This window comes from Punica granatum, chromosome 7 (genome assembly GCF_007655135.1).
Source record: "Punica granatum isolate Tunisia-2019 chromosome 7, ASM765513v2, whole genome shotgun sequence".
Taxonomy (NCBI): Eukaryota; Viridiplantae; Streptophyta; class Magnoliopsida; order Myrtales; family Lythraceae; genus Punica; species Punica granatum.
The window spans coordinates 20,338,293-20,350,135 of NC_045133.1; the positions used below are offsets into that span (position 1 = coordinate 20,338,293).

At 37.6% G+C, this 11,843-nt stretch overlaps 1 protein-coding gene and 1 non-coding gene across 2 annotated transcripts; one reads left to right on the forward strand and one right to left on the reverse strand.

Annotated features, from left to right (window-relative positions):
* The first annotated feature begins 3,387 nt into the window (after positions 1-3,387).
* TRNAV-CAC lies at positions 3,388-3,461 on the forward strand. Its single transcript has one exon. It is a non-coding gene; the product is annotated as a tRNA-Val (tRNA).
* An 865-nt stretch (positions 3,462-4,326) lies between these two features.
* LOC116215449 (pentatricopeptide repeat-containing protein At4g35850, mitochondrial) lies at positions 4,327-9,617 on the reverse strand. Its single transcript, XM_031551161.1, has 13 exons — positions 9,426-9,617; positions 9,191-9,338; positions 8,904-9,066; positions 8,017-8,082; positions 7,805-7,902; positions 7,548-7,665; positions 7,265-7,471; positions 6,729-6,805; positions 6,053-6,146; positions 5,801-5,866; positions 5,619-5,696; positions 4,947-5,048; positions 4,327-4,826 (listed from the first exon to the last, which is right to left on the reverse strand). The coding sequence occupies exons 1-13, from the start codon at positions 9,448-9,450 to the stop codon at positions 4,725-4,727; spliced, it is 1,344 nt and encodes a 447-aa protein (XP_031407021.1). The 5' UTR covers positions 9,451-9,617; the 3' UTR covers positions 4,327-4,724.
* Between the last annotated feature and the right edge of the window lie 2,226 nt (positions 9,618-11,843).

Genomic DNA, 11,843 nt, shown 5'->3' on the forward strand with positions numbered 1-11,843 from the left:
AAACTCGATGTGCTCCATTAGGTTTGAACCCGGTTCAAAATCCCCCAAGACCACCTCCTGGATCCGGGATAGAATATCATATGAAGTGGTCCGTCCCTTCTGGTGCAAACCCCATACAGAACCTGGCACAACCTCAATTGGAGATGGGGCGTAGAATTGATGGAGTTTCTGTTTTGAGGCACAATCTCGTGCGTATCTTGGAACATTCTGATGAAGTCGATGCTACCGTAAAATCTACCCCGGAAACACCTCCTTCTCCCTTTTAGACGAAGGACACATTATGTTTTATGTGGGACAAAGTTAGAAGAGCTAACGAAGCATCTATCTATATGTATCTACCTAATTATAAACGATAGCATTTCATTTTCAATGGGAGTGCATGGATATGAACATAATTATCAGTTGTTTTATGGGTTCCCTTAATTTCTCAATTTATTGAAGAAGATAGAATAATGAATATAAAAATAGAATATGATAAGAGAAGTACCTCATGATCGATTGATTTGATACATGCTCGAAGAACTTTTGTATTGCTCGATTGTCTTGTAATCTATAGGTACCTGCCTTAGCATTTCAAATGTGAATCCATGACTGGTACAGATTGCCGTGATCTTTTTGTGATCAACATGCATATGAGTTTCCTCATTTCTCCTCAATCTATCGAACAAAGTTGCAAATATATAACGAATATTAAAACTGATAAATACTAGAAGAAATTTATAATGGTGGAAAAAATGTTAGATGGCGCTGCACGAGGAAACCCGGGGTTAGCTGGTGCAGGTGGCATGATCTGTGATCCAGACGGGGAATTGGTTAATCTGCCATAATATTGGTTTCACAACCTGTGATGTCGTGGAAATTTGGAGAGTGTATTCTGGCTTGGATCTTGTTTGGTCTAGGGGGTGTTCAAAGTTGATCGGATCATAGGAGCTAGCTAGTTATTATAAGACTCATTCTAGAGGAGGTCTCAAATTCTCATCCGCTTTGGGCTCTAGTTAGAGAGACATCAAGGATCTCATTGCGCGTAAACGGGTGGTACATGTGGAGCACACTTTTTGTGAAGGCGATCAATGCGCTAATTCGCTCGCGGGGAGGGCAATCTCGATTTTCTTAGGTGTACATATTCTTGATTCAATTCCGAAGTGTTTAGAGTTTTTGTTGTTAAGAGATGTAGAAGAAGCTTTTACACCCCACTTTTACTCTTAGTTAATTTTGTTTTGGGCTATCCACTGCAAAAAAAAAAAATTGTTTTGGGCTATTGCGCCCCATTCTTCGCTGAAAAAAAAAAAAGGTCAATGTGGCACACAAGCCGCATGTTTGAATTCAATCATTTCTTGCAAATTTATTCTATTACACGGCAAGGTAAGATCACGTTAATACCTATTACGGTTGTATGCTGTGGATGCAACTTATAATTTGCTCAAAAAATGAACATTGGTTCAATTTTGCACAAAAAATTTGCAAGCCATATTTCTAAGTTTTTTGTTGAGTTCATCAAATGTTATTATAGCTTTTCTCTGATATCATATTAGTTTTATTCAAACGATAGCTGCAGGAATTCTAATAAAAGTCATTTTTTGTGAAAATAGGTAAAGTTATAAGTCGAATGTTCGAGCTAATGAATACACCAATACTTATTCAAATAAATAAATAAATAAAGTTATTTGTATAATTTTATTATTTAATTAAATTTTCAGCTTAAAATCATATAAAAAAAGGAAAAATAAAATTATTTGTCATTCCCCGGGGGTAAGGAGACAAGTTTCTGATCCTGAACTTCACAAGGGTATAGAAAGGCTATAGGACGAAGATCCAGCTCCAGAACCTTTCTTTGAAAATCTGGATATCTTATCACTCAGTCCAAACCCTTGATGGTCTTATATCGTATGACATTCATGCTATTATATCGTATGACATTCGTGCTATTGTACTTATCAAAAGTTAAATAAATCATAAAATGATAATCGAATTCTTTTTTTTTTATTAAGATTTCCTGATTTTGTAAAATACATATACTTTTTTGCATATAAATTTTGATTTTTTCCCTCAATAATAAAGAGAATTTTGTCATTACTTTGAAAAGGATATAGAATGTTCAACGAGACTACACCATCAAGAAACATTGGAGGGATCCTCCAAGCTTAAGTCAAACTACAATAGTAAACAAAAGGCAGCAAACGCCAAGACTAAAAACATAGTGCAGTGAGCCCCCAACGTCTCGATCTCAACCTCCTGCAGACTATATAAAGGTCCCACGTAAAGACGGAGAAAGAAGGGTCATAGAATATAGGATTAATTACCTTAAAAAAAACATAAACTTTACACATATCATCAATTTTAGCACGAATTTTTTTTCTTGACCTAAAAATAAACAAACTATCAAATTGATATCAATATTAGCATGACATCATCTTTTTTGATCGGCGAGACCTCAACAGCGGTCACCGCCCCTCAATCGAGGTTGCCTCTAACTACATATGTCGCCCCTTACCCCAATTGAGGGGTGGTGGCCGTCGATGAGGCTTCTGCCCCCAACTCCTCTTCCTTCCTTTCTCGGATTTACTTTTTCTGTTTTTTCAAATTCGGCAAGTAAGGGCCTCACCAGGGACCACCACCGCCACTGTAGAGTTACCGGTAACTACTGAGGTCGTCGGCTACCTCGATCAGGGGTGGCGGCCAGTAATTTTCATTTAAATTAACGAAAAATTTGGCACGTGATAAATATTGATATTAAATTGATAATTTGTATATTTTTATGTCCAGTTTTGTGCTAGCCTTAAGAAAATGTAAAAGGTTTGTATTTTTTTAAGTAATTAACCCAAAATATATAAATGTCCCCCTGTAAAGACGGAGAAAGAAGGGTCCTCCACGTAGCAAATCTTTGCAATCTTAATCATATAAAGCAGATTTCTTCAAAGAGAAGTCCACAACAGAGCAAACTCTGTTCATAGTAGGTGCGTGCATGCAGACACGGGCAAATCAATGTTTGCAATGACTAAAAATGTGTTGGAATATGACAATAGCAGGGAACCTTGCATCATAAAGTTCCATGCAGGTCCCTTATACGAAGACATCACCTTCCGACTCTTCAACGAGCAGGACTATTCCCACAAGGTGCTATTCAGGTGCACCTTTGAGAGAGGAATACTGCACTTGTACTCCAACTTCATGCGTTATCGAGTACCGGAAGTGGCGACAACCTATGCTATTGCCGACTATGACGTCATGCGTTATCGGGTACCGGAAGTGGCGACGACCTATGCTATTGCCGACTATGACCTTCCCCGTGCCAGTCCTGTAGGTAAGGATTAAGGACAGCAAATAGATGACAGATGCGAGTTAAACAAAAGATACAGTTGAGATCGTCCGTCCATCAAACATGGCAGTGTCTGGGTGGTGTAGTTGGTTATCACGCTAGTCTCACACACTAGAGGTCCCCGGTTCGAACCCGGGCTCAGACACTTCAACATTTTTTTGCTCATTTTATCAGTCGAAATAGTTTCGTGGAACTAGACTAATGCCCGTGCACCTGTACTATGCACGGGTTATATCAAATGCTATCGAACCTGGGCTCAGACACTTCAACGTGTTTTGCTTATTTTATCAATCGAAATAGTTTTCTGGAACTATACTAACGCCTGTGCTATGCACGGATTATGTGAAATGCCGTCGTCTATTTATTTCATATATTTTTTTTAATATTCCACTAACTTTTTCATAATAAAAAGTTAAATTATGAAACACTCGTACTATTATATATGTTTTTTTTGGGACAAAAAAAGGGGTCGCAGAACGTTGGATTTGAGGAGGAAGGGAGAAAAAAGTGGGAAGAAGAGAGAGAGAAGGAACACGAGATAGTTATTGGGACGATATACAATCGTGTCCATCCAATGACTCTTTGAAATTGATATTTCAATTATTTATAGTATGACATTTCGAGAATGTCGAAAGTGAAATGTAAAGCTTTCTTCGGCCTTTATAACAGTAGAAATATACATGCTCTCATTATGTTCTTCATAAACAATTTTTAATGATGATTTCTCGTAAGGAAGTTTAGGCACACGGCTTCTGGAACGATTGATCCCTTTCCACGAATAAATTGTACTTCCCATAGCCAGGTCTTCAAGGTCGTGAGACTTTTGTAAGGAATCAGGAGTTTCGAGTAAATTGACAATGATAACTTGAAAAGGCGCCACGCTTCGGCTTCTTCATCTACCGAAAAAAACTTGAAGAGGTTACAACCTCACACGTTCGATATTGCCTGTTTCCATCTCCATAAGACTGCGCATAATGAGTTCTAAGCCAGGGAAAAAAAAAGACTGCACATAGTGAGAGATCACATCATTAAATGAGAACAGCAAATGATGCCACATTACGCGAAGAATCGGAGTCCGTTAATAGAACAAAAATTGCATGAAAGCCTATCTAAATGATCTATTTTCTAGTCCTACCATAAATAGAATACAAGAGATTATTCTCGGCGGAGCTTATTCTCAGCAGATAACTTCAAAACTCAAATGGGCTCTATCCATTAATGGTTAGAGAAAAGTACATAACTTGAACGCTCACTTTCTTGGCCTAAAGAACAGTAATCTTCAAAAGCTATCCAATAGAGGTCATTACCGAGCCAACCCAGGTCATCCTTGGGATGTGCTGAAGAAGATGAACGCCCAAACAAAATCTCTCAGCTCATGGTGCTGCTTGGAATGGACAGACCGTTCACATCAATTTCTCTGGCGGGGCCCTGCTCCGAATCTCAGCCGGAGGTCATCATAAATCTTAGAAACTGCGAAGAGGCGTGGGTCGTCTTCAGGGATCTCTCGGTCCTATAACAGGTAAAACCCGAGACATGCCATTATCAAGGAATCACAAAATACACAGTGCTCTTCGCACCACCATTATTAGAAAAAGGCGCTCGAGGGTTCTTGAGAGTACGGAAAACTCACCTTTAAACCCTTGTAATAAGCTTCCACAGCAGGGAGAGAAGGAGTAATTTTGCGAGCTCGCATCATGTCCCATATAAAGTTGGCCGTGGTAAATCCACCAGTCTGTCCATTATCATCAAAGACTAGTCAGGTACATTCAAACAAAACAATTTCAGAGCTGAGCATGGATTTTTGCTATGTTTGTTTTAGAATTAAGTAGAGTTGAGTTTTGATTTTAATTGGATTGTAATAATTGTGTTGTTGAATTATGAGAAAAAGTGTGAAAAAGTAATGAATAGTTGAGAGAAAGTAATGATTGTTTTGTTGAATTTTGAAAAAAGTAATGAATAGTTGAGAGAAAGTAATGATTGTATTGTTAAATTGCGAAAAAAAGTAATGAATAGTTGAGAGAAAGTAATGATTGTATTGTTAAATTGCGAAAAAAAGTAATAAATAGTTGAGAGAAAGTAATGATTGTGTTGTTGAATTGAAAATAAGTGGAGTAGAGTAAAAATTAAAGTTAAAATTTGTTTGTGAAACTAAACAAACCTTAGACACAGAAAAGGATTAATAAAGAATTCCCTTTTTCCCGAGCAAGTAAGAGAGAAGGAAGTTTCATCCAAGATTTTAATTGAATTCGTGTGAACCTACAAAAAGGATATTTCAAAATACCACAGCAGTTTAATTACTGACTTTTTCTCCGGAAGCAACAAGGAGGAGGTCACTGCCCATTCTCGGGCTCAAGAAGAAGTTCCTGGCGTTCATCTTATTCTGCACAATCACAAGCAGAGCAGTTTATTATAGATAAAATGAAAGACAACGGATACAGTGACATGGCAGGAAATGAATACATTAAGTCCAAACAATAACCATACCAATGTCTCCTGAGCAAGTTCCATTCCCCTGGGAGTATACCCGACCATGGCTCCTTCTACTAGTGTCTATACCAAAAACATTCCAAGTTATGGAGTATGTACTATGAGAGGACCTTCTGTAAAGAAATTTTAATCATAGCACAGTAGGATCCAATTATACAACCCAACTTAATTGGAAAAGGTTATATAGAAAAGCAAAATAAGAAAATATTGTTCAGGAAGAGACTTTTATATATTTTTTCTAAAACTTACCACAAAGAGATCAATAGTAGGGGGTCTCCCTGAATCCAGATATTCTTCAAATGTCTTAAGACCTTTATCAAGGTCACCAGAAAGTAGATAGCACCTACATGGCAAGACGAAGAATTGCTTTACTTTTACCATCGGTAATGAAACGATCAGCATGACATACATTAATATCCAAGATGAGTATCTCCCATCACAAAACGAAATTGCAGGAGACCAGAGAATGCTAGTGCAAACAACCTATCAAAGAGCCACGGCAAAGAATAAAAGTAAAAAAGCTTAACAGATTCATTAGCACATGTGATGATTCAAGTCCTCAAAGCGTCCACAGGCAAAGGCAGGTATCTAATGAAGACTACATAATAATATCATGAAGTCCGCAAAGACATTTTAGTCGCAAGACCATACAAGAGCAAAAAGTGGATGTTAGAGGGAATTAGAAGAGCAACAGAATCATAAAGCCAGAGCCAAATTATACCAAAAGGCAATAACCATATATTCAAAAAAGCCAAAAAAGAAGAAATCCATATCCAAAAATCTTGAAATTAGATGAGTAATGTATATGGTATGCATGCCAAAGCCAGCCAGGAGTATAATAACTTAACGTATGGCAATCATGATTAAGCCAGACCACATGCAGAAATGTAACAAAAATATTCATGGTAAACTTGGCACTACGTACCTCATAACTTGCATCACAATAAATATATCTGGAATTTTCCCATCATTCTTCAGCATCTCCAAAAGCGTTTCAGTTGCCTACCATGAGATTATAATACAAAATCAACATAAGATAGTATGCCACTATGTTACAAGCAAACTTAGTAATTCATCTTTTGCGTGGGAGAAACATATTGTTATTCCAACGTGCGTTTTATATAGGTATAATAATATCTAGAAATATGTAAAAAGACAAATGATGAAGCTATGCAACTGGAAGAAGGATAAGTTAGAAGGATTTCTTTGATCCCCTATATCAAGGCCCAAGTTTCCTGAATTAAAATAGCATGGATAACATAACAGGATAACAAGAACACATGTTCAATGTAGACATATCTTGCTTCCATCCCCTTCTACTATAGGAAGTTCCATCACTCATTTGTAGAAAAGTTAGATAGGGTGTAGCAAAGAAAACAGAGAAAATCCCATGCCACAAGGAGAGAGACAAGCTCGCAGAAATCCATAAACACAAATCGAGTTGCAGAAGTCAAAACCTACCTGTACATTCCGAAGATCTGCACAAGCATGGAAGGCAACATGATAGACTGTCAGTTGCCTGTTAAAGAACACTCCACGCCTGGAAACATATTCAGCAGTCGGCATGTTGTATAATTCTTCTTCAGAAACACCAAGCATGGAATTTTCAGCTGTGTTAGTAAGCCCTTCAGGCGACCACCCCTTTGACTGCTCAACAAGCTCAATGATCTGACAAAAAGGAATGCATAAAGAAACTTAGAGGCAATACTTGGCAGAAATAGAAAACATCTACAGCAGTAATTACCTTGGCTGCTGTATCTTGTGTCACGGGAGTCTTATTCTTTTGATCTATAATGAGTCCGGCATAGCAGAATTTGTTTAAGCTGGCTCCATCGGCAGTCATATCACGAACAATTCCCATACTGTACGTATAAAATGCTGATTAGTAGCACAGACTTTATAGTTGTTAACAAGCTAAAATAAAAAACTATATATTGCTGGGAGCTAAGGAAGAACAATTTCCAGAGAGCAGAATACTGAAAATAAAAGGAAGTAGCATACACTTGATCTGACCGCCCTCCCACTGCGCATGCATTAAGCAGACATACATATGTTTGTCCATTCGGCTTCACTCCATATTTCTTCATTTCCTCAAAAATCTTTGATCCAATGAAAGACATATTACTAATCACTCCAAAGTAATTGCAATGGTTGAAGCTCAAACTAGTTTAACAACCTTACTTTAGATGCTCACAAATTAATGGGAAAAGTACCCGAATTGCCTGGTCTGAGTTTTTACATTTCCCACAGGTGGAGATCAAAAAGTTGTAGAGAGCCACCTAGGACAAATGAATAGACAGAGGAATAAGTAATCGAGTAGCTTAATCCAACATACTTGGGTGATTCTAAACATGCATTGGTAGGGGCGCTTTTCAGGGCGGAACACAAAGAGGATTAAACTAATGGAGGACATTAGCTATAGAGTCATTGTTTTGATAGGGCCAAAAGATTGACGAAACAAAGAGATCTTCACATAGAACTTTGTATTTTGGACCATTTGCCTTTAATCAAAGGCCCGCCTTCCACACAATTAAAAGGGTGAATTGCATTGCCTTTGTAAACCAATATCATTCATGTCAAGTAGAAGGTTGAACCTCGAAGCTCGATAATTATAGTAAGACTGCCTCCAATGTTACCCCAATCTCAAATAAATGAAATTGAGATATGATTATTAGTAAAATAAAGATTCGTGAATGGTATCACCTCGGAGGTGCAACCTGCATGCTAGAGTATATACCTAAAATTTCAAGCGGACCAATTATTTTGACGATCATGTTGCCAATAGCATGGGAAATGATAGACGTATCCTAGCTCGACCCTCCTTGCCCAAAAGTAAAAGAAAAAATCTTAGCAATTAATCTATTACTGTTACTAGTCTGTGTAGGCCATGCTATCTGGCTCCATCACCAAAACGATTTTATTTACTAAATTATACTCGAGATCAATATCAAGATATCCTGGAGTCCTGTAAGCCGCCAAATGAAGAACATTTATGTCGCTTGGCATTCCATTCTTCCATATTTATCGGCCAGCAATGCAGTCATATAAACCATTTTACACACATTCGATAATAAAGATAATGCTAAAACGAGGGACATACATCGGGAATCAAACCCATGGACTTCATCTGATCTCTGAAGAAGAAAGCATCCTGCAAGCGGCTACCTCTCATCGTCCCGACAGCCAGCGAGTGGAACACGTCCCGCGTCGGTTGCAGCCCGTCAAGCATCATGTCATCATACACATCTCTCAGCAAGAAGTACCTATCAAATGGCACCACACGCACCCTCGATAAGAACTAAACACAATTCAAACTGTCTGGAGGAGTACAGAGGAAAAAAAAAAAAAGAGAGGCACAGGATGGATGGATGGATGGAGAGACGAGACCTGCGCTGGCTAGTGATGGAGCTGACGACGGTGTTGTACTCGGAGACGTTGTTGGCGTAGTTGCGCCGGGAAAGCTCCTCGGAGGGGCCTGCGGCGGCCACGGAGAAGTGGCGCCGCCCAAGTGCTCGGAACAACGAGGTCCGCCCCGCTGGAATCGGGCGCAGAACAAAGAAGATAACATGAAGCAGACGATGGCTTCTGCATTGGGAATGGAGTAAAGAGGGGTAAGGCTTACCTGCGAAGGAGTGGAGGAGCCTCATGGGGTCTTCAACAATGGCGGAAGCAGAGACAAAAAAGAGTGAGCTTTCACTTGCAGAGTGATCGTCCCCAGGTCCGGAGAGGAAGGAAGCAAAGCATAAACCCTTCTGAGTCTCTCTCTCTCTCTCAGCAGATCTCCAGACCTGACCGAGGGGCACACCTCGGAACTCCGAAATCCCCGATGTTATTGGGCTTTCCTGCTATGGCCCATCAAGCCTTATTGGGCCTTCGAAATTGTTTTTTTGTTTCTTTTTATTCGACATAAAGTATAGGAGGGCTTGAAAAGAAATTCGGTTATTGGGTACGACCCAATATTTCCGGAAACAATTTCGCTTTATCAAAATATTCCAAGTCCACGCTATGAGTGTGTCTAAGGAGAAAATGTTAAATGATCGATATGGTAGAAATTGATTAATAAAATTTCTACTATTAAGAATAATTAATGGTAATTTCTCGAGAAATTTTCGGTGTCAATAATTTCTTCGATTGCCAAAGAATTTCTTGTATCAAGAGTGATGCGGCGCAATGTACAATGAGGTATCTTATGAAATTGTCATTTGCAGTCAACATATTGCTTCCATATCGCTTTCAAAGTGCAAGTCATTTTGTTCCGACCCAATTGTAAGTAAACCGAACGAAACACCCAAAATGACAAACAACGCATATATTTGGTTCTTGAAAGATCCACTGCTTGAAAAAAAAGCATGTCATTGACACATTGCTCCACCAAGTTCAGCTACGTGTTAGCTTTCATCATGTGTCAACTACGTGGTATCAAATACTTCTCATATTCTCGACACATTGGCATATTAACAAATTGCAATTAAACTCTTTATACATCGACATATTAAAATTACAAATGAATTACTAAAAGATTGTTCTATAAAAAATAATAAATTACAAATATCACAAAAAAGATTATATATAGTTGTGGAAAATTATTTTTTTCACGTATCAATAGATTAATTACAAGGCCAAAACAATTGCTTTAATTTTAATACGAAATTTACACATGGCAAAAAAATACAAACTCAATTAAACGAAAAAAATAATTTAATCGAACTTAATTAAATTGATAGAATTGCACCGTACGTTAAAATTCATATAAGATTAAACGGAAAAAAATTAAATAATTTCAGTCGAATTTAACTTTCGAATTGGTAGAATTGTAGGAGTTTTAATACGAAAAAAATATACGTGGCAATATTATGTAAGATTAAACGGGAAAATTATTTCAATAAAAAATCATTTCAATCAAATTTAACTTTCAAATCAGTATATAATATATAATAGCAAGAATACTTCGTCAGGCTCTGTCATGTGGCATGCAAATATTCTCATATGCTTGACACGTGGTGTTCAAAGCTCTCATATTCTTAACACATTACTCCACCAGGATGAAGCTTTTAGCATAAATAGGCCCTCACCAATAAGCAAGCCCAACAAACTTTAATGGTGTGTTTGGTTTTAGAGTTAAGTAGAGTTAAGTTTTAATTTTAATTAAGTTGTAATGATTGTGTTGTTAAATCATGAGAAAAAATGTGAAAAAGTAATGAATAGTTAAGAAAAAGTAATGATTGTATTATTGATTAATGAAAAAAGTAATTAATAGTTAAGAGAATTTAATATTAAAAATTGAATTGAATGGTTAAAAAATTAAAGAAAAATGAAAAAGTAATAATTGTGTTGTTTTTTATTGTGCAGTTAGTAGAGTTAAAGTTAAAGTTAAAATTTATAAAATGTGATTGTAAAATCAAACGGAGCGTGAATTTTCTAATGAAATTTCGAGGTAGCTAAATCTATATGGTCTAATGCCCCCGCCTACCTATGATGAATCACTCCACAAGAAGGTTTTTGCAACGCATACCAAGCACGGGTAATATATCCGGTGTGCCACTTTATGGAATAGAATTATTTTTCTAGTGAGAGAAAACGCATTGAAGGAATTATTTACTTAAGCGGAGCGGCGTCATCAAAATTCCTACAATGTCTATATAATTACTCAATAACGTTGTTCCTTATTGAAATTAGAAAGCATAAATATTGGTAAATAAAAAATTAAATATGTCCGTGCAACGCACAGAACAAAGGACTAGTATTCAAAAAGCTAAAGGGTCTAACGCGGCCCCGTTTGTCATTCAAAGCTGCTCTCTGTTAACAACCTTGATGTTGAAGCGAGAATCACCAATGCAGCTTCTTGGGATCAAACGAGCGATGATCTCGTCCTCCAAATTGTGAGGAATTCGGACGGGATAAATGGCAGGGTTAGCGATCAGATATTAGGGTCAGGGTATTCGATTAGGGAGTTTTCTTTTTCAATAGCAGAGTTTGATTCTAAGGAGGGGTTAGGATTTGATTTGATTAGGAGGGATTTGGGGGGGAGATTATTTGTAAC

Excerpts from the sequence above, each read along its gene's own strand:
- LOC116215449 (XM_031551161.1), bottom strand. The coding sequence starts at position 9,450 with ATGAGGCTCCTCCACTCCTTCGCAG. Across the intron at positions 7,903-8,016 it reads ACTCAGACCAGGCAATTCGG|ATTTTTGAGGAAATGAAGAA; the intron begins GTACTTTTCCCA and ends ATTGGATCAAAG. Across the intron at positions 5,049-5,618 it reads TTGTTGCTTCCGGAGAAAAA|ACTGGTGGATTTACCACGGC; the intron begins GTCAGTAATTAA and ends GATAATGGACAG.